The sequence below is a fragment of the Vigna angularis genome, chromosome 6, assembly GCF_016808095.1.
Source record: "Vigna angularis cultivar LongXiaoDou No.4 chromosome 6, ASM1680809v1, whole genome shotgun sequence".
In the NCBI taxonomy this organism is placed as follows: Eukaryota; Viridiplantae; Streptophyta; class Magnoliopsida; order Fabales; family Fabaceae; genus Vigna; species Vigna angularis.
The window spans coordinates 34,398,602-34,421,567 of record NC_068975.1 but is presented as its reverse complement, the minus strand read 5'-3'; the positions used below and the strand labels follow the sequence as shown (position 1 = coordinate 34,421,567).

General features: G+C 28.7%; 2 protein-coding genes and 2 non-coding genes across 4 annotated transcripts; 2 read left to right on the top strand and 2 right to left on the bottom strand.

The window, feature by feature from the left end:
• Positions 1-1,748: 1,748 nt before the first annotated feature.
• TRNAG-GCC (transfer RNA glycine (anticodon GCC)) lies at positions 1,749-1,819 on the bottom strand. The gene has a single exon. It is a non-coding gene; the product is annotated as a tRNA-Gly (tRNA).
• Positions 1,820-11,642: 9,823 nt separating this feature from the next.
• Positions 11,643-12,443, top strand: LOC108341677 (olee1-like protein). Its single transcript, XM_017579330.2, has one exon. The coding sequence runs from the start codon at positions 11,671-11,673 to the stop codon at positions 12,181-12,183; it is 513 nt and encodes a 170-aa protein (XP_017434819.1). The 5' UTR covers positions 11,643-11,670; the 3' UTR covers positions 12,184-12,443.
• Positions 12,444-16,520: 4,077 nt separating this feature from the next.
• TRNAG-GCC (transfer RNA glycine (anticodon GCC)) lies at positions 16,521-16,591 on the bottom strand. The gene has a single exon. It is a non-coding gene; the product is annotated as a tRNA-Gly (tRNA).
• Positions 16,592-17,191: 600 nt separating this feature from the next.
• On the top strand, positions 17,192-18,076 carry LOC108341676 (olee1-like protein). Its single transcript, XM_017579329.2, has one exon. The coding sequence runs from the start codon at positions 17,375-17,377 to the stop codon at positions 17,885-17,887; it is 513 nt and encodes a 170-aa protein (XP_017434818.1). The 5' UTR covers positions 17,192-17,374; the 3' UTR covers positions 17,888-18,076.
• The last annotated feature ends 4,890 nt before the right edge of the window (positions 18,077-22,966 follow it).

Below are 22,966 nucleotides of genomic sequence, written 5' to 3'. Positions count from 1 at the left end.
TTAGTTTTTTTTATGATATGTATAGTAGAGATTTTAAAATAAGAGAAATTAGTAGCATAAGTATTAGTGGGTCAAATGGATGCGATTCTATTAAATAAATTATACCCACTTTAATTTTTAATAAAGCCGATATATTTGATAAAATAATTATATATTTAAATAGGTTAATGAGAATTTAATTTTCAATCTTGTATATTTATACAGTTTTTTTTATTATAACTTAATTTTCATTACTTAAAGGAAACTCTTTGATTATTAGTTGAGACTGAACTTGGCGTAATCTCAAGAAGTAAAACTCTCTAGTATAAGTAAAAAAGTGCATTCGAAATCACCCAATAATGAAAAATAGTTGACAGTTTTATCCAAGCTTTTACTATTAAGATTCTTTCAAAAATAGTTTAATATTATTTGTAATTGCTACATTATAAGATATTTGGTAATATTTTTTTTCTTTTGATTAAAATATTGGAATGGATAGACGTCTTAATGATATTCAACAAGAGGTTAATTGGAACTGTTAATAAGAACTTACTTCAAAGATGGCTGCATAGGTTTTGGTATACTTTTAGAAATATCAGTGATAAACTGTAGGGGTGTATTTTTGCAGTATAGAATAAGAAATATCATCATAGAAATAGTATAAAGTTCAATTAAGGATGAAAAGTACAATACCCTAAAAAGGATCACGAGTATAAATATGTGGCTACATTATTCTTTAACCCAATATTTTTAAACTGTTGACACATGTGAATCTTTGTTCTCTTTTCTAGCTCAAAAACAGAGTGCTGATGTGTTAAATTCCTTTTCTGAGCTAATTTATTCGGCCGATCCTTATTGGTTAATGCAACTCACCAACACCAGAAGTTAGATCCATGGATAGAGCTTCACGGATTATAAATATGTGGCTATGAGACCACATGAGTGATATCATGGCAAACTCCGAACAGGGATTTTGTCATCAGTCATCACACGTGGGACTCAAGTTGAGGATAGCATTTTGGATTTGTCCTCACACGTGTGGAATTTGAGAGTCAAAATGGGCGCCCCACTAATGAAATGTGATTAATATAGAAAGTGGGAGGTTTAGCACAAGCTTCACAAGTGCAGTGCCACCAAAGAAGGGATGATAGAGAATTTTATAGGTCGATTATATAAATTTATGGTCATTGTTGCAATTTTATCCAATGATGCCTCTTCACACTCACAAAGACAAAAAGTGTAAAAGACCCACAAGTACAAAATATATTAATTTTGGCACGGCTAGGAGGCATAATGCTTTTTACATTATAATTATTATGATTATTAGCTCTTAAATTGAAAACTTTCGTTTTCCACATTAACATGTACTATTATTTTATAAGACTTTAAAATTTTAATACTTACTTGATTGAACTTGTTTTAATTCTTTTATAAGACTTTCGTTGCTCTAATATCATGTGCCCAATTCACGAAGGTTCTTGTACACTACTGTTATTTTTGCCCAATGCAATGGTGAAGTGATCACGGGTTCTTCAACCAATTCACCAAATTTCTTTTCATTAATTTGGCTGCAGACAACTTACTATGTGCACAGGAAATAATTACAATTTCTTCAAACGTGGAAGAACCTCTTCGATGGTTTGTGCTGAATGCAAGTGAAACAGTAAAACTTGTCGGATGATGACAATTCATTTTTTCAAACCTTTTTGTCTTTATCAGTCAAAAGAACAATCGTTGCATTATAAAAAAAAAATTACGAAAAAACCCAATGCACCAGCCGGGAATCGAACCCGGGTCTGTACCGTGGCAGGGTACTATTCTACCACTAGACCACTGGTGCTGTGTTTTGGGAATGAAATAATTTATTATTTTATATATATTTACGTATATTTAGTTTTACCCAAATAGCGCTTATTCATGCATATGTTGCTTTACTTCAAACGGTCTCTCTTTTCGCGCTCCACACCTTTGGACCCTCCGATTATATTGTTCTCTCTATGCCGATTCAGGCTCCTTCATACATGCAGTCTCCGATCAGGGTTCATGCTCCTCTCTTCATCTCTCTCGCTCTCTTCGTTAAAAGTCTGGCTCGAGGGTTCTTTTCTTTTGCAAAATGATGTGCGAGACAAAAGATTTCAAAAGGAAGTCAATTGCAACTCAGAATGAAACGCTACGTTTCATTAACTTTGGCCCAATTCAGCAACCTAAATCAGCGTAGAGTGCTACTCTCTCGATCACCAGACACAGCTTTCTACATCTTTCTAATTTCTTTTTTATTTCAAAAATATCCTTATTTATTTTACCCTTTACTTTTTTTATATTTTTTCTTAAAATTCTAATTTTTTACTTTCTTATTCACTCAGCAGCACACCATACCCCACCCCCACACTCTTACTTTTTCTCTTCTTTTGTTCTTTCTCTTTTTCGAATTTCTCATCTTTCTCTTTCTTCAGTTTACAATTTTCGTCAAAGTTCTCTTTTAGTTGAAGAGAATGTATTTTAGTTGAAGAGAATGTATTGTACATTTTTTTTATTGGATGGTTTTAAATCGTAGTGGAGGGAATTGGAGGAGTACAAAATGCAAGAAATCGCCGCCATAGAACGCCGCCTGAAGACACAAGAATAACTGCACCAAAACCCAACGAAAACGCATTTTAATCGGTTCAAATGAAAGATAATACATCAAAGAGTGATGTAATCGGAGTAAAATTAATTTAAAACGGTGCAAAAGTGAGAAAACGAACCTGAAAAGCGTAACCCATAGAGAGAAAACGCGACGAAGATGATGAACAATGAGTGCGCGTAACGGCTGTCTCGCGTTCATGGTGTTTTAAATTTCTGGATTTAGGGTTTAGACGTCGGTTCCCCCAATTAACAGACGTCTAAAGTGCTTCAGAAGTCGTAGTGGCAAGATCAGACGTCTAAATGGAGTCAAAAAGTGGCTTTTTAAATTTCTGGGTTTAGGGTTTAGACGTCGGTTCCCCCAATTAACAAACGTCTAAAGTTTAGTTTTGGCATCTAAATAGTTGTTTTATTTACGAAAAATGTCACCGGTCATTTTTTACGTTGGATATTCAAAGGTCACACGTCTAAAGGGTGACGTTAAAGGTCTTTTTTGCACTAGTGAACTATGAATGTGGAGCAGAAGTTTGAGGATCTTGTAGCAGCGGGTGAATCCTCTAAAACAATTAAACACTTTTAGATTTTTTTTATTAAAAGACAATATAGACAAACATCAACTCACATTTTTCATATCCATCCCTTCTTTCAACAACTTATTGACATGAATGTAATAGTGTTTTATGCTCTTGTTTTTGTAACATCCCAACTTCTCACATTAATGTAACATTACATTTACGGTAACATCCCGTAATCTCACCCTTTAAAATTTCCTAGTTGATATAAGTCTATACATGTAAAAAGGTTCTAATTATAGTTCTTCTACTCCTCCCTTTCCTTGGCACTGTTTGAGGCGACATTCCTTCATCTGCTCCCGTATAACGAATTATACGATCATCGCACATACCCAAACAGCACACAACAAACAATGCAAGGGTGAGTTAGATATAAAAAGCATGTTATACATATAGTACAGTTAATTCATGTCATCATACATAGTACATATGAAAGAACACTTAAAGCATACTCATTAAACCACAACTCACACCCTCACATGACTCATCCGGATTTGTATAACTGTCGAACTAACAGTCGTATTTGCACTTGCATAGTTCTGCTGGCACTCTCCAACACTAGCAAGGTAAATCCCCAACCTGCCTATCTCTGTCATTAAAGACTATAAACGAGGACCTCCCTCTACTCTCACCACTCACACTGTTCTTCTCTATGTGAGCATGAACAATGCTTTGAGTGTAGGGATAGACAGACCGCGTCCAAAGTTCACTACAGTTATACAGAACGACAACAACACCCCACACAATCACTTCCAGTCATCTCTCCCTGAGATGTCCAATTCATACTCACATACATCATTATAGTTCACAACCATGTTCAGATCCATAATTCAAATGCAATAAAATCCAATCATTTTAGAAATCATACAAACTAAATATATCACAAAATAAATTAACAGTACATAATCTGTTCAATAGGATTTAAGTTAAAAACTTGTCGAGTAGACTTCCAGGAAAGAGAGGTGCGTCACAATGGACAACTTAAGTACCAAGTCTTTCCTTAGTCAAAGTGTTCCTCAACTAGTTTTTAACAAATTTCTTATTTACAGATTCAAAACAACAACATATAATATTAATGTAAGATCCTTGAAAATATTTGTAAGTTAGATACTAGATAAAAAAAAAGTGAATAGTAAATTGTGAATAGTAAAAAGTGAATAGTAAAAAAAAATATATATATATTTTTGGAAAGGATAAGTGTTCCACGTAGCTTTGAGATCAGAATTTATCAAATTGCAAATAAAAAATTATTTTTGTAATAGTAAAATGAATAAAAAAATGAATAGTTAAAATGAATAGTAAATTTTTTTGCTATAAATAGCCAAGGGGGGGGAGGCTGAAAATTTACACCAAAGAACTTAGAAAATTTTTGAGAGAAGAGAGTTGGAAGAATTTCAAATTTGCAAAGGGGATATTCTAGAAGTTTTCAGAGAGCGAAGGGATTAAGTCTGTAATAGAAGTAAGGGGAGCTAACTTTGAGTATTTCCTTTTGTATTATCTTGAGTCTTGAATATGCTATATTTTGCTTTTGTCTGATCTTAAATCTTGAATATGGAGTATTTTGTTTCTGTATGATCTTAAATTTTAAATGAGAGTATGCTTTTGTGTTGATATCCAAGTGTGATAGTTGTAAAATGTGATGTTGATTATGTTATGCCATTTGTATGTTATTAGTTGTTTATTTTTGTATTTTGGAAGGATTAGAAATTGTCTAACCGGCTCTGCCAGATTCAATTTCTTGTTTCCCCAAACATTTTATTGTTTTCCTTATTTATTTTTATTGTATTTTGGAAGGATTAGAAATTGTCTAACCGGCTCTGCCAGATTCAATTTCTTGTTTCCCCAAACTTTTTATTGCTTTACTTATTTATTTTATTGCATTTTTGGAAGGATTAGAAGTTGTCTAACCGGCTCTGCCAGATTCAACTTCTTGTTTCCCCAAACTATTTATTGCTTTACTTATTTATTTTATTGCATTTTTAGAAGGATTAGAAGTTGTCTAACCGGCTCTGCCAGATTCAACTTCTTATTTCCCCAGACATGTATTGTTCTTGTTATTTAATTATATTGTATTTTTGGATGGATTAGAAGTTGTCTAACCGGCTCTGCCAGATTCAACTTCTTGTTTCCCCATGAATTTTTATATTAAGATTATTTTTATGATTGTCAAATATTGTATTCTTCTATGACCATTTATAGTAATATTTTATTATTGTTAATTGTTTATAATTATCTTGTATGAATTCTATTATGAATGAGTTTCTTGGCTGAAATTGATCTTGTTGGAAGGTTTGGAGTAAGGGTTCTATAATAGCTTGTATATGGGTATTAAATAAATGTAAAGATACTATTTGAGGTTGTTGTGAGAGGAAGTAAAAATATTAAAATTAGGCATTTTAGATTTAGAGCATAAGAGAACAAGGTAGATAATTTAAATAAATAAATTGTTAATTATTGAGGGCCTCTCTTTGTTGGTAGGATAGAGGAACCTTAAAAACCTGAGTTGGCACATCCCTGATCATAGAGCAGCCTTGGCCTGGTCCAGTCAGTTGTGACTAGTCATATGTGTTGGCGTCGAAGGTGAGTTTGATGCGTTCAGACATCTGGGTCCTCTCCGGTGACCAATTGGGGTAAAGAAAGATCTCTACTAGGATGAAAATAAAATAAAACAAGTTGAATGTAGATGCATAAAGTTACCATGGTAAAAACTTCATATATAATTCATTTATCGTTACATTGAGCTCAGACTTTAATATATAGTTGCTAAGATATGTTGAAGTGTTTTGGCTGATCTATGATCTTTGATTGGTGAAAATATGTTGAGTTATACTCGTTATGGTCAAAATGAGTTTATAATATGAAGTATGATATCTAGCAATATATTTAATTTATTGACACTAAAATAGGTTATCGTCAAATTATGATTAGAGAATGAACATGATTGAGTTATGTGGATAAGAGGTTATGAATTGTTGATTTGATGAAATGTTGGAGTGGATAAGAGGGTATGAAATGTTGATTTGATGAAATGTTGGAGTGGATATAAGAAATCATTGCTTATGAAATGATGTTTACTATGAGGAGTAGTATGTTCGGTTTATACCATGAGAGCTTGATATGAGCAAAGTAACACCTGAGATTTATGAGAGTAGGCAGAAAGTGGTCTGACCATAAGGCTTTGACATGAATATATGGTTCATAAGTTTTATAGAAGCAGGCAGAGAGAGGTCTGACCATAAGGCTTCAGAAAGTAAGACATAGTATACAGGTGAGACTTAAGGAAGCAGGGAGCGGTCTGACCATAAGGCTTCGTGAGTAAGCATAGTACACTTGTAAGGTTTATGAAAATGAGGAAGATGATTTTGATAATGATGAATTAATGACATCGGGATAATGATATTTTATAAATTGCAGAAATACATGATTGAAATATTTTTATTACAAGTTTAATGATTTATATGATATGGTTGGCTTACCCTTATTTGTTTGTGCTATGATCATATAACTCATGTTATATGTGAATAGATGATGTTGCAGATGCGGTTGAAAAAGCTTAGAGATGAGAGAGATGCGGGGAAAAACTTTCAGGGATGTTTTGTAAAAAGAATAAATTTGTATTGGAAAAATTATGTTGTGTAAAACTTATAAGTTGAAATTTCGAATTTATGTTAAGTGGTGAAGACTATATTGTTTGAAGTTTGTAAGTTTGGTATTGTACTTTAGAAGAATTGAAATAAAGTTTGATTGTTTATAGAAGATATCAAATTAATTTAGTCTCTACTGTTAGTAATACCCTTTAAATTATTAGGGTGTTACAATTAACACTGAAATTCCACATAGATAGATATATAGTAAGCATTAACACTATTCACACAGAATTTCAAGACATGAATAGTAATAAAAACAATACTAAATCATATTATAAAAGCATAGAAAGGTTAGCTCCCCTTACCTCTTCTCTAGAATTATTTTCCTACTAGAAGTTGTTCCCCGAAAACTCTTCAGAACCTCTACTCTTTCTACAACTAAAAATTTCTTCCTAACTCTTTCTTCTCTATTTCTCAAGCTCTCACTTGATTCCTCTTCTCTTGGTGCAAAATGCCCTTCCCTCCCATGGCTATTTATAGGTAAAAAAATTTACTATTCATTAATTTTTTTAATATTATTTTAATATTATTTTATTATATTAATTTCTTAATCACTACTTTACTTAATGGATTCATAATGGATTCCTTAATAATGTCTTCAAATCTGATCTTAATTCCTTCCATGCTAAGAAATTCTTATCTCTTTTTTTTTCACTTTTGTTTTTACTATTCACTATTCACTTTTTACTATTTACTATTCACTTTTTACTATTCAATTTTCTTAAAAAATTTCCTAAATAAGTTATCAAAATTTGAACCTCTCCTTCTAAATTACTATAATTTTATATCCAAAATTTTCATTTTTCTATCCATTAAAATTATTATTACTAATAAAATGCTAAAATTTACTATTATAAAAAATTTTCATGAGTCCTACAAATGAAGCTACCAAAATTTCTTATTAATTTTTCCACATTTTATAAACTTATTATATTTTCCATTCACAAAGAAATTTATTATTACTAGTAATGAAATTATTACTATTAAGGTAAATATTTTTCATGGGTCTTACAGTTTTTATAAAAACATCGTCTTTGGATTTATTGTTTCACTCACGTATGTCATGAATATTAGGGGTTGCAACACAATTGCAACTCTTGTCTCCATATTCACGGTTGACAAGTTTGGGAACAAACTTTTTTCTTGAAAAGAGGAATATAGATGTTTATTTGTCAGGTAACATCTTTTTATAACACTCTTTGAAGGTTTTTTTACTAGTATAAGGTGATTAATTTTTTGTTTTAATTTGGTTTGAAAAAGATTATTAAACTTGATGGAAACCAGGAATGTTGTCAAAGTAGTATACTATGGTGGTTGTGTGTGAATGTTTGTACATGGCATTAATTTCATATTACAATTCTCTAGGATGGTTGGTTCCAAGTGAGATTTTCCCACTTGAAGTGCATTCGGCTGCACAAGTATCAATGTCTCAGTAAACATGATATTTACCTTTGTCATTGTCCAAATTTTCACCAGAATTTGTCACATGAAGTTTAGATTGTTCATTTTCTTTGCATGTTTTGTCATGGTGATGAGCATATTCATTTACAGTCTTCTACCTAAGACTAAAGGAGTTCAATGCATGTTGTATGACAAATTTCATTAACACTAGGATTAACATTGCATTATAATGTGTGTATAAATACACAATGTATCATATAAAAAAGAGATATACATATAGACACAAGGAGATTTTATACACTTATCTTTTTCTTTTCTCATCACCACTCACACGATCACACCTCCTTTTTTACCTCTTTTGAAAAAAAGAAACAAAAATAACTTATACAAGAGACAAGAAAAAAGAGAGAGAAAGGTATGGTAATGCAAAGAATGAAAAAACTTGATAAAGATATGAGAATTTAAAAGTTAGGAAAACTTACATTTTTTTTCTTTACATTTATGCATTTAAATTTTCATTATATTATGTTTTAATATTGTAACCGTTTTTTTTTACACTTAACTTTGATAATTTCTTTTAGAGGCATTAGTTCTACCATTCACAAATATATTGTTCTAAAAATCATAAACAAAATATTTTTTTCTCATTTATTTTGGTATTAGTTTGATCCTAGCATCACCTCACACTCATTTTAAATTTTTTTTTTGTAAAAAAATATAAAAAAATTAAATGAATAATTTGAAAAAATAAAAAATATTTACTTTTTTATTTTTGTGTTTGTTCGATCGTTTACACTCATTATCAAATAATTTAAATAAAGACTAAAAATAAATATAAAACTATTAGAAATCAAAATTTTGAAAAAAAGTCATTCAAAAAATAAGAAATAATGTTTTTTTTTTTTTACATTTTAAAGATATAAGTACTTATGTGACCATCTGCTTTGGCCTAATACTTGCTACTTTATTTTTCTCAATCATGTCAAAAATACAAAAAAAAAAAGCCAAAATTTTCAAAAATTACAACCATTAACATTTTCAAACAAACAATCCTTTATAAAGAATTGCATAACATTGATTTCTCATTTTGAATAAGAATAGTTAAGTGTAAGGTTAATTTTTGTCTGATCCATAAAAAAATATTTTTATTTTTTCATAGTGTTATTTTTCTTACATTTATTTAAAGTACTATCTTTAGGCATGTTTTGCAGTGTGACAAATTTCATTCAGACTAAAATTAACATTGCATTATAATGTGTGTATATAAATACATATATCATAGGAAAAAGAGATATACATATATACACAAGGAGATTCTGTACACTTATCTTTTTTCTTTTCCCATCACTACGCACACAATCACACCTCCTTTTTTATTCCTTTTGTAAAAAAGAAACAAAAAGAGAGAGAAATGTATGGTAATACAAATAACTAAATAGCTTGATAAAGATATGAGAATTTAAAAGTTAGGAAAACTTACATTTTTTTTCTTTTTTACATTTGTGCATTTCAAATTTTCATTATATTATGTTTTAATATTGTATCCCTTTTTCTTTTACACTTAACTTTGATAATTTCTTTTAGAAACATTAGTTCTACCATTCATAAATATATTGTTCCAAAAATCATAAGCAAAATATTTTTTCTCATTTATTTTGGTCTTAGTTTGATCCTACAATCACGTCATACTCATTTTAATTTTTTTTTTGTAAAATAATATAAAAAAATTAAATGAATAATTTTAAAAAATAAAAAATAAAAAATATTTACATTTTTACTTTTGTGTATGTTCTATCGCGTACACTCATTTTCAAATAATTTAAATAAAGACTAAAAATAAATATAAAATTATTAGAAATCAAAATTTGGAAAAAATACATTTAGAAAATAAGAAAAAAAGATTTTTTTTTTACATTTTAAAGATATGAGTACTTATGTGATCATTTGTTTTGGCCTAATACTTGCTTTCATTTTTCTCAATCATGTCAAAAATACAAAAAAAAAATCAAAAATTTTCAAAAATTACAACCATTAACATTTTCAAACAAACAATTTTTTATAAAGAATTGCATAACATTAATTTCTCATTTTGGATAAGAATACTTAAGAGTAAGGTTAATTTTTGTCTAATCCATAAAAAAATATTTTTATTTTTTCATAGTGTTATTTTTCTTACATTTATTTAACGTATTATCTTTAAGCATGTTTTGTAGTGTATTAATACTTTAATCAATCTTCGGACTCAAAATTTGATTCTATTAGACATTATCTTATTTTATAGTTTTTCATAATTTTTTTCAGAATAAATTTCATTCACACGGACAAATATTAATTACTAATACATAAATACCATATAAAATATTATTGTTGTACACAATTTACTTTCAAAAATTTTATTGCACAATTTATACATTATGATATATAGGGTTGGTGTAAATATTAGAAAAGGATATCTTTGACAATCAACATTTTTTCAAACAATGAATAATAACTTGTTAATAAATATTCAAGTGAAATATTTAACTAAAATATAAAAGTAAAAAGTATTAAGATCATTATATGAAAAGTTGAATACTAATTCAATACTATTTTTTTCAGTTAAAATTATATTTTAATTTTTTTAAAATAATTATTTAATAACTCTTTTTATTAATACTAATAAGAAAATATGTACGTGTCTGTGGTTATCATATGATAATAAAAAATAAAAAATAAAAAATAATTTTTATTAAATTTATAAAAATATAATTATTTTATACTAACTATTTTTTAAGATAATTATTAAATTTTAAAAAAATTATAAAATCAGAAAGATAAAAGAATAAAATTAATTTATATTAATAAAAATAAAATTGACAGTAAAATACGTACAAACAATTACAAAAATAAATCATTCTATACTAACTCGTGAAAATGCATGTTTTTAAATTTTTTTTCAAAAACTTTATTAAATTATAAAATAATTTGTAATTGTTGAAATAAAAATATTAATAAACTTTAAAATAATTTTTATAAAAAATATTTGTGCACTTGGTAATTTTACTACTTATTTTGATCCTTGAATGAAAATGGAATTCAATTTAAATGATAACAAATTCAAATTAGAAATTTCAGTAATTCACATAATATTAGTATATGTATACATATTTAACTTAAAATCTTAAAAAATATATAGGTTTTTATTTATTTATTTATTATTTTAGTCATTTTAATCAATATGTAATTTCTAATACCAGATATTTAGGTGTAAGAGTTACAGATGCAAGTTTTATTCAAGAAAAAGAAGGAGCAAAAGCCGGATCAAAACAAGTTTCAACCATAAATAAATATAGGATGAATGAGAATCTCACGTTAAACTCACCCCACAGGTATAAAACGCAATAGTCTCTTCAACATCCTCATCTTCATCTTCATATAATTGTCATCTAAAACAATAAACAGTATTCGCAATGGCAAAGTCTTCAATCATCATCTTTGCCTCCGTCCTATGCTTGTTATCCTTCTTGAACTCGGTTTGTGCCAGTGACCGCTTCTTTGTAGAGGGCACTGTTTACTGTGACACATGTCGTCTTCAGTTTCTGACGAGAATGTCTGAGTTCATGGAAGGTGCGACTGTGCGGGTGATGTGTTCACAAGTTGACAACGCAAACAACGTGACATTCAACAAAGAAACAACTACAAATGCATTGGGAGCTTACAAAATGGAGGTCGATGGAGAACACGAGGAAGATATTTGCGAGGTTACCCTTGTGAAGAGCCCAAGATCATATTGCGACGAGATTGACAGAGAGGCTCACCTGTTACAGGCTGCCAGAATCAGCATCACTAAGAACAATGGAATCGTCTCCAACATTCGCCAGGCCAACCCTCTTGGATTCCTCATAAAGCGCCCTCTCCCTGGCTGCTCGGAACTTATCAAAGAGCTTGGAATCAACGAAGATGGCTCTCCCATCCCCAACTGAACAACCCCTCTAATCCAAACACACCAAAACAAAACCTCATGCGTAGGATATACATCACACATACCTAGGTATCCCTGTTAGGTTTTGTTCCTGCTGCTCGTTTTTTTCATTCCCTTTATATATTTATTTAATAATCAGGATATTTGCTTAGTAATGTATGACTTTGGCCTTGGGATGAGTTTTTCTACTTTGCAAGTCTCTCAGACCATCCTTTGCCTTATACCTCTCATTTCCTAATTCAACTCATTTTATTATATCAACCAACTTCTTTTTATTTCAGCTACATATTTAATAGGGTTTCTAAAACTTTGTGCAAACATGCTTTTTTTTTCATTTATATTGGTTTTATGTAAGTTGAATATTATCTGATACTTTGTAAATCTTACAAAATATTTAGTAGAGTAAAATTTTAAAATAGAAGTAAACCTCAACTCATCTGTACCTTATCATTTACTTTTAATTAGTCTCATTTTATTTTTAATTGAACTGTAATAATTTTTAATGAGTTGCCTTTTTTTAATTTTTTTATTCAAGAAACTAAGATTTCATTTAAGGCGTCCAACACTCTAATTACTGGATGGTTGTATTTTGATTCGAAGACGAATATGAGGAAGTGGATTTCTGAGGAAAAGAAATGAATGTAGGATTGTTTGGATTAAAGAAAATATGATGAGAAATTAAAACATCTGAAAAAAAACTACTGCAGAGTAATAGGAGACAAAAATGTGATAGGTGCAGGACAAGTAAAAAATGTTAAATTAACTCTATTCAAGAGGGTATAGATTATGACTCTATTTAAAATGTTATCTTATATTTTGTTAAAAATTTCAAAAATATCATTATATTTTTACATATATTTTTATATGTTGTATTTTTTTATGATCGTAGGCTATAATGTGTAGTTAAATGCGTCATTTACAATAATGGTTGAAATTTTGAATAAGTTCCTCTGAATCCTTCTTCGATACTACAATTGACTCAATTTTCTTGCTTAAAGATAAATAAATAAGTCAACAACTATATATAATAAATTTTCTTAAATATCATACTTATAATTACATATTTATCAAATATAACTCATGAATTTCCACATATATTTTTCTTAGATATAACATAATATAATAGAAAAAATATAATATCATCATGTTTCAATTTCATGTTTCGGGTGGGTTGAGGTCAACCGTTTTTCAAATTTTAGTTTGTCTAATTTTTTGTGTAGGTTGATGTTTGTCATTAACTTTGTCTAGAAGTTACTTCGTTACTAAAATCAATAAAGATTAAGCACTCAAGCAATAAGTGCTCATTGAATATAACTACCACAATACCTCAAACATGTATTTGTATATTTGATGATAGACTTGGAATTAGTGTTAGTTTAATTATAATCCAACTGAATATTATCATGCTTTAACTTAAGTTAATTATTATAAATCTTACTTTGATGCTAAAGTCAACAAAGATTAACCAGTCAAGCAATAAATGCATATTGAATATAACCACCTCAATACTTCAAACATGATTTATATATTTTACGATAAACTTCAGATTAGTGTTAGCTTAATTACAGTCCAATTGATAATGATCGTGTTTTAGGTTAAGTTAATCATCATTAATCTTAATTCTTGTTTAAAATTGATAGCTCAATTCATGCTACCCAACCGATCGATTCACTATATATTCCTAACTGATGGAACTGTCAACGAATCATCATCCAGCCTAATGCAATTACATACTGTATCGTATGAAATATTGACCGAACGGTAATTGAAAATGGTCGATCGGTCTGACCGCCATTAGGTCAGTATGGTCAAATGGTTTGGGTCGTAATTGGGCCTACAATGCTAATAAGCCACTTCAAATGGTAATTGGGCCAACACTTAAGTTGTTGTTGGGCCAATGATCCAGTGAATAATAAAATAATTCAAGATATCTAGTTAAAAATATTTGATAAACCAAATCCAGAAATATTTGGTTGAAGATATTGGTAAACAGGATTTTTAGGTAATCTCTTTATATCTTATTTTGTTTATATTTTTGGCTTTTATCAGTTCAGATTCATGAGATAAATTATAAATAAAAAGTCAGGGCCATAACTTAAGCATTATACACTCTCCCCTACTCTCCAAATATTCAAACAATGTCAATCAAGTACTGATTGTCTCATTAAAAGTAAACACTCTTCAACTACACGCCTAACTTGAGCGTCGGAGTGCCTTTTGCAAGTACATCCTTCCTCATCAAGAAGGAGACCGATCGGTCAGTGCCAATATCGATTGGCCAATAGCAGGAGTTTGAAAGCAAGCGATCAAGACACGTCAGCAGGTCAGTCTCTCGGTCCCGGAAATATTTGCAGAAACACATACTAAATTTAAACTTCATATTTTAAGAATAAACTAGAAGAACAAATTATATTAGTTTTGACACATTTAGAAGCATAATTCTTTTTAATTATTATTATTAACTCTTAAATTGAAAACTTTCGTTATTCACATTAGCATGTATTTTTTTTTTGGACTTTTAAATCGTAAAACCCAATCAAGTCCAATTCCCGAAGGTTCTTGTACGGTACTGTTAGTTTAAACTTGTTTATACGTGTTTAAAGTGGTTTTTTTTTTCTGAGTAAACACACTTATCTTTTTTTATTTCCTTAAATAACATATTGTTCTTCGTATTTTCTTGCATAGCATATTCTGTATTTTAGGTTACAATTCGATTTTTGAATAGTCAAATTCCAACCTTTAATATGATTTATCGTGGTCGAAGTATCAATAGAAATTTGCTTTTTGAGAACCGAATTCTAAACAGATTTTTTTTTATTTTTTGTGAATTTTATTAAAATAAAGGAGAAAAAGAAATTATATGTTTTTGTAATGAGAAAATATTTATTTATATTTTGAATTTTGTTACATTATATATTTTAAATAAATTTTTATTTTCATTATTAAACAATAGAGATGAAAATAAAAAATAATTTGAAATAAATACAATAAGATTTAAAATAGAGGAGATGGTAAACCCAATACGTCATTTGGAAAAAGTTGTTGTCACATTAGATGAACGCTGGTGTGATTGTTGAAAGTTTAAAAAATTAATTTATCGTGTTCATCTGTCTTAAGAGCTTGCAACCATGTTGATCATGACTTCAACATGGTTCCCACTAAAAGTTAGATGTTTGATAATCTAAAATATGAAAAATATTAGTCACCGTACCAAAGCTCACAATTTAACCACATTTACCACAAGAAGAAACTTAAAGGATAATCCAAATAATCTAGAATCAAGACTCAAATAGACGGAAGGAAGACACCATAAAAAATAGTCATAGATCAAAGTTCAGTATTACAAGAAATTTTGTCTTCATAATCTTAATATTAGTAACTCCAAATCCCACCATTAACTTTATTCAACCTTTATTTTATTTTTCATCCAGTCAATAAAATATATATTCACTTTTACTTTTTTAATTTAATTACGCTTCTCTAAATAACTTAATAACAAAATTTCATAGAAATACTTTAATATTCAAATAGTTTTTTCACTTTAACTAAATAACTCATCTTTTTGTACACAACAATGTTTCATATAATTTATAGAAAGTAATACAATTAAATTATTAACAATTTAATTATTAAACCATAAAATTTTACATTTTCAACTTTTATTATTTAAAAAAATATGAATATAATATTTTATCCATATCTTATTGTTTAATAATTTAAAAACAAATAAAAATACATTTAGGTGTAATTTTAAAAGAAAAATATATTTAGATATAATTAAAAAAATTATAAAAAGAAAAATAGAAGAAAAAAATGTTTATTTAAAATATAATTCTAATTGAATATTTTTTTTCTTCAACAATAAATTTTCACTAAATCAATTGCACATTTGTTTTTAAATTATAAGTTTTAGTAACCTATACATTAAATTTAATTTTGCAAATTTTAAATAAAACTATGAATCAACAATTGCTACATTAACTTACACTTAAATCTTTTTGTTTTTTTTTAATTTAATAAACATATAAGTCTTTTTAAAAATACAATTTAATACTACACAAATTTTAATTAAAAAATTTAGTTGTACATATAATTTCTTTTTACTTTTTTATTCTACAGAATAAACGAAAATTTAGAAAAAAAAAATTCAGTTTTTCAAAATCCGAATTCTAACCTAAAATAAAAATTATACTATACATATAAATATGGAATACAATATCTAGAAAAATAAAAAAGGTAATTGTGCTACTAAAAACAATTCATTCAAATGTGTGTTTGCCTAATGGAATGGTAATGATTCACGGGTTCTTTGTTCCTTGTATTATAAAAATGAAAAAATGCACCAGCCGGGAATCGAACCCGGGTCTGTACCGTGGCAGGGTACTATTCTACCACTAGACCACTGGTGCTTTTTATATATAGTTCAAATAATAACATTTTTCATAAACATTTGTTTTAACTAGTAGAAACTTTCATGCATTTTGCGGATAAAGTTTATCTCACAATTTAAATTGGATTAATAAATCAAATATTACTTGACTGTTAACAGATTTACAACTGAATCCATTGTCCATGGTCGCATAGACAAGATGATACTTAACTTTTTTAAAATAAAAAGTGTCAATCTGCAAAATATTCTTCTAGCTTGCTTGCAGTGAAGATGACTGTATCCAAAACTTTGTAAGGAACAGACAATATCATCATTTTTTCTCAACTTACTCTACCTTTTACTATGGGACCAACATACGTGTGAAGGAAAAGAAACTGACAATACTGGTAGTTTTACTATTTATTTTAATACTTAAATGAAAATGGAATTCAATTTAAATGGTAACAAATTCAAATTAGAAATTTCAGTAATTCACATAATATTAGCTAGTATATGTACATACATATAATTTAACTTAAAATCTTAAAAAATATATAGGCTTTTTTATTTACCATTTTAGTCATTTTAATCAATATGTAATTTCCAATACCAAGAATTTAATCCTTACTTGATGCAAGTTTTATTCAAGAAAAAAAAGGAGCAAAAGCAGGATCAAAACAACTTTTCAACCATGAATAAATATAGGGTGAATGACAATCTCACGTTAAACTCACCACACAGGTATAAAACGCAATAGTCTCTTCTTCTTCTATCATCAACATCTCCATATAATTCTCATCTAAACCAACAAACAGTATTCGCAATGACAAAGTCTTCAATCATCATCCTTGCCTCCGCCCTTTGCTTGTTATCCTTCCTGAGCTCGGCTTGTGCCAAAGAGCGCTTCTTTGTAGAGGGCACGGTTTACTGTGACACATGTCGTCTTCAGTTCCTGACGAGGATGTCTGAGTTCATGGAAGGTGCGACTGTGCGGGTGATGTGCTCACAAGTTGACAACGCAAAGAACGTGACATTCGACAAAGAAGCAACTACAAATGCATTGGGAACTTACAGAACGGAGGTGGACGGAGACCACGAGGAAGACACTTGCGAGGTGACCCTTCTGAAGAGCCCAAGATCAGATTGCAACGAGATTGACAAAGAGGCTCACCTGTTACAGGCTGCCAGAATCAGCATCACTAAGAACAATGGAATCGTCTCCAACGTTCGCCAGGCAAACCCTCTTGGATTTCTCAAGAAGGACCGTCTCCCTGGCTGCGCGGAACTTATCAAAGAGCTTGAAATCAACGACGATGGCACCCCCATCCCCAACTGAACAACCCCTCTAATACAAACATACCAAAACAAAACCTCATGAATAGGATACATCATACATACCTAAGTATCCCTGTTAGGTTTTGTTCCTGCTGCTATTTTTTTGCCATTCCCTTTATATATTTATAAAATAATCAGGATGTTTGCTTAGTAATGTACGACTTTGGCCTTGGGATGAGTTTTTCTACTTTCAAGTCTTTCAGACCATCCTTTGCCTTGTACTACTGTCTCCTTTTCTAATTCCACTGATTTTATTAAATCAGCTCTTTCAATTCATGCACTTTATTCTCCAGCATGCAATCAACTAACTTCTTTTTATTTCGGCCACATATAATAATTTAATAGGGTTTCTAAAAATTTGTGCAAACTTTCCTTTTTTTTCATTTATATTGGTTTTATATATGAAAGTTGTATTATTTGATACTTCATAAATCTTAAAAAATATTTAGTAGAGTAAAATATTTAAATATAAGTAAACCTCAACTCATCTGTATCTTATCATTTAATTTTAATTAGTCTCATTTTACTTTTAATTGAACTGTAATAATTTTTAATGAGTTGTCTTTTTTAATTTTTTTATTCAAGAAATGAAGATTTCGTTTAAGGAGTCCAACACTCAAATAACTGAGTGTTGTATCTTGATTTGAAGATGAATATGAGGAAGTGGATTTGTGAGGAAAAGAAATAAATGTAGGGTTGTTTTTGGATTAAAGAAATATGATGACAAATTAAAAGATTTGAGGAAAAACTATGATAGAGTGATAGGAGGCAAAAATACCACATGCGCAAGTAAAAATTTTAAATTAACTCTATTTATGAGAGAATATTATGATTCTATTTAAAATCGTATCCTATATTTTGTTAGAAATTTTAAGAATGTCACAGAAATTTATATGTTGCGTTTTTTTTTTGTAATTGTAGTTAAATGCGATATTTACAATAATGATTGAAATTTTGTATAAATTCCTTTAGATATGATCATTTTTCAATACTACAACTGACTCAATCCCTTGCTAAAAGATAAATAAACAATTCAACAACTATATATAATAAATCTTCTCAAATATCACACTTATAACTACATATTTATCAAATATATAACTCATCAATTTCTATGTTTATTTTTCTAGATATAATGTAATATAATAGAAAAAGTATAGCATAATCATGTTTCAATTTTATGCATTTACATAAATTTAAACTTCATATTTGTAACAATAACCTAGAAGAACAAATTATATATTAGTTTTGACACAGTTCCTTTTAATTATTACTATTAACTCTTAAATTGAAAACTTTGGTTATTTAAATCAACATGTAATATTTTTTCTAGGACTTTTAAATTTTAGATGTAATACTAAGTTGGTCATTACTTACACCCACATTTACAAGCTGTGTGACTTTTATTGATCATTTTCCAGATAAATTTTTCCAAAAATCTTCCAAAATGAGAGTAACACAAAGCCCTCGAACAATTAGTACTATAAATTCGACATTCAAACATTGACGTTGTTTATATTATTTTTATATTTGGTTTTCTTGGTTGTGTTATTGTTTGCAAACACCGTCACTCGATTTTTTGCAAGATATCTTACCATAGTTGTTGGGGGTGTGATATGTATCATAGGTGCTAAATTGAATGTTTTTTCACAATATATTTGGATAGCATGTTACTTGATTTTGAAATCGAATTCACCAATCAGGTAATATACCTATGTATTTCTATATCTACTATTTTTATTCATTTTTTGATAAATTATAATAAACAATAGGATGAGTATTAAAATTTAGGTTAAATGTTTTTGCTTACTAATTTTCCTTAATCAAGAACTATTTTTAAAACTAAAATAAATATTGAGATGAAATATTTTTAAAATTAATAGATTTATTTATGTTACATATCCTTTATGAATAATAACAATAAATATATGTTCATAGTTCTTCTTTTTGTTTTAAATAATATATGTTGATGAGATGTTTAAGATAATAGATGTTGATTAATTGTTATTTGTTAATTTTAATTTAGTATTTACATTTTTTTTCTCCATCTCACGTTTTTCTTCACCCTAATTTTTCTAAAGACCTTCTATGTCTTTTGACTTTTAAAATCCTAATTTTTATCTTTTCTTATATTTATTATTGAAGCACTCACCCCTTACACTTTCAATCTAGCACATTCTCCATACACCTCTTTCTTTCACACACTTTCCATACACCAACTCTGCACCCCACAACTTGTGTTTCTTGTTTCCTTCACTTTTCACCCCACAACCTCAATCCCCTTTGTTCATGCATCATAGTCCTTTTCATCTCCCCCTACACAATCTTGGTCAAGTAAATTTTTACTTTTTTTTTAATTTCTCATTTAGGAACTTTTGCTATTGAAATCTCTTTTTGATCATGACATTAATTATCAAATTCTATTAAAGAAAGTACAAAATTTTGAAATTTAATGTAAAAAGTAATCTATCAGATTTTGAATTCGATATACTACTTAATTCAAATTCGATATACTACTTAATTGGATTTAGATATCCAATTAAGTAATCTATCAGATTTTGAAATTTGATTAAGTAGTTTAAATCTGGTTAAGTAGTTTAGAATTTCTTTATTATAAGCCTAACTCATCCCCCGTGAGAGTAGAAATTAATGGGGTGGTCCGATAACGGGTTAAATAAAAATGTCCAAAAAACAAGAAATATCATTAGAAAAAGCTCAAACTATGACTCTCATACCAAGTTATAAGTGGACTTTAAGCCTAACTCAATCCCACAAAACCGGCTTGTGGGGTGAAGTTTGCATCCACTTATAAACTATGAATTGGTCTTCTCTTTACGATGTGAGACTTCCAACATGTTATTCACCAAGAAGACAAAGTGATTGGAAATTTTGGAGGTCCATACGACACTTCTTTGTTTACGAGCTATGTTGATCACGTTGGATATACATTATGGAAAGAATGATTTTGTAATGTTTATATTCTTTAATTTTGATGATTGATGACTTATTTAAATTTGATATGCAATTGTTATGTGTAACATCGAGAGGAGACAATTGTTTACATGAAACGAGTTGTTTCTCGTGATGGTCGAACTTATGTATGTAAGGCCGAGTTACCTACTGTGTGTTTTTGAGTCCTACAAAAATTGATCGAGAGCTTATGAATAATTGTCGAGTTATTTACCTTCTCTAGGTATATGTAGTGAGCTGATTGAATGTTTGTGATGAAATTTTCCATTATATATGAGTTAAATATATGTAATTTTCCATACTTCTCTTTAACATATTTACCCATTATAAAAGCAAAAAAAAAATGATAATACATTATAAAAGTCTAACATAGTAGATATTTACTTTTTAAACTCAAACTCTATTCTAACACATGATTCAATATTAAATTCTTCAAAATATTTATAGAATTCTTCAGCATAACTTAACTTCTTTCATATAAGTTGTTGTATTAGTATACATGACTTTTTTTTCTTAAAAAAAAATTGTTACCCACTTGCGATTTCTAGATCTATAAATATAGGAAGTGGGAAATTAGGGGCAACTTCTGACTCTAGAGGGAAAGAAAAAACTAAAAATTTCACTTGGAAAAATTAGAATATATATTTATTCATGTTTTAAAATGTATAATTTTTTCCTTTATACTTCTGCTTTTAAAATTTATATATAGAGAGAGAGAGAAAGGGGGTGAGAGATGCACCATCTTATTTACTTTATGACCTTTTATGGTCTACTTTTTTTTATTAATGAGAGAGGAGAGAAAACTGAATATACTTAGTTTAATTAATCTGATTTATTAGTTTAGAGTTAAAGAAAAGACTCACATTAAAATTAAGTAATTTTTTCTACTCTTAGTAATTTAAAAAATTAAAATAATTTTGTTTCATAATTTTGAGAAACTAAATTTGGCGATAACATTACTTTCATTGACTAACATTTGATGTATTATTCTAAATTTCTCCCTTGGAATTTTAAAATTCAGTTAATGACAATAACTGTAACAATTTTTTTATGTACGGATCTTTGTGAGAAAATAATTGTCTATAGTCACAAATTACAGATTAGTGCATCCGAACCGAAGTTTAAGGAATATTAAAATTACCTATTGATCATGTGCCGTGAGCAGAATCAAATCTATTTTTTTTTCAAAGGACGTTTCATTTACTTTCACAATGATATAATAATTTTAAGCTTTGTTATTCATCTACTGACTAACAGCACATATATGATATGACAAGTGGCAAAAAGAAAATAAAGCGATATAAAAATATGTCTAATAGTATATTAATTAACAAGGGAACGTATAAATTAACATCATATCCCATTTCAAACGGTTTATCTTATATGAATAATATGTTTTGTCGTCATGGATGAAGGAATGTGATTCCAGAAAGATTATTATCACAAGAAAAATATATATAAAATGACGGCTCTAATATTATAAACTCATGCACCTAATCAGATAAAGCATAATAATTAAGCAAATACTATAAAGTAAGTGTATGCTTTTTGAATAAGTAAAGCAAGACGAAAACACTAAGCTAAACGCAACCTATAATTAATCTCTAAGAAGTCGATGGTTAAACATATAGCTTGATTATACAAATGTACTTTATTGGTTGCTGATGTTCATTCAAAGAAAAGAAAAGGACAAATTCAGCCTCAACCACAACATAATTATAACAGTTTTGTAATATACATGATTAGCACAAGCTGTCATTAATCATAAAAAAATATTATTTAATATTTAAAAAATCATGAAAAAAGAAAGATGAAATGCCCTTTTCAATACGATAATTGTTTCAACAAAATATTTCCACTTATAACGTCATAGTTATAAAGCATAAGATTGGAATCTTCGTTTTGCTCTGCGAAATTGGAAATTCTTTCTTCAAAATTTTATTGATTTGGTAAGGTTTATCGCCGGCCTCTAGAACAACCACACTCAAGAGAAAAGGATGAATAAATTAAAAAGCTGAAACGACAAATTGCACTAAAAAATATATAATATATATAATACTTTTCTTGATGTAAACCTTTTCAATCCTATCTCTTTGTCCAGTGAGCAATA

What these genes read in the sequence shown, in the direction of transcription:
- LOC108341677 (XM_017579330.2), top strand. Translation starts at nt 11,671, where the DNA reads ATGGCAAAGTCTTCAATCATCATCTTTGCCTCCGTCCTATGCTTGTTA.
- LOC108341676 (XM_017579329.2), top strand. Translation starts at nt 17,375, where the DNA reads ATGACAAAGTCTTCAATCATCATCCTTGCCTCCGCCCTTTGCTTGTTA.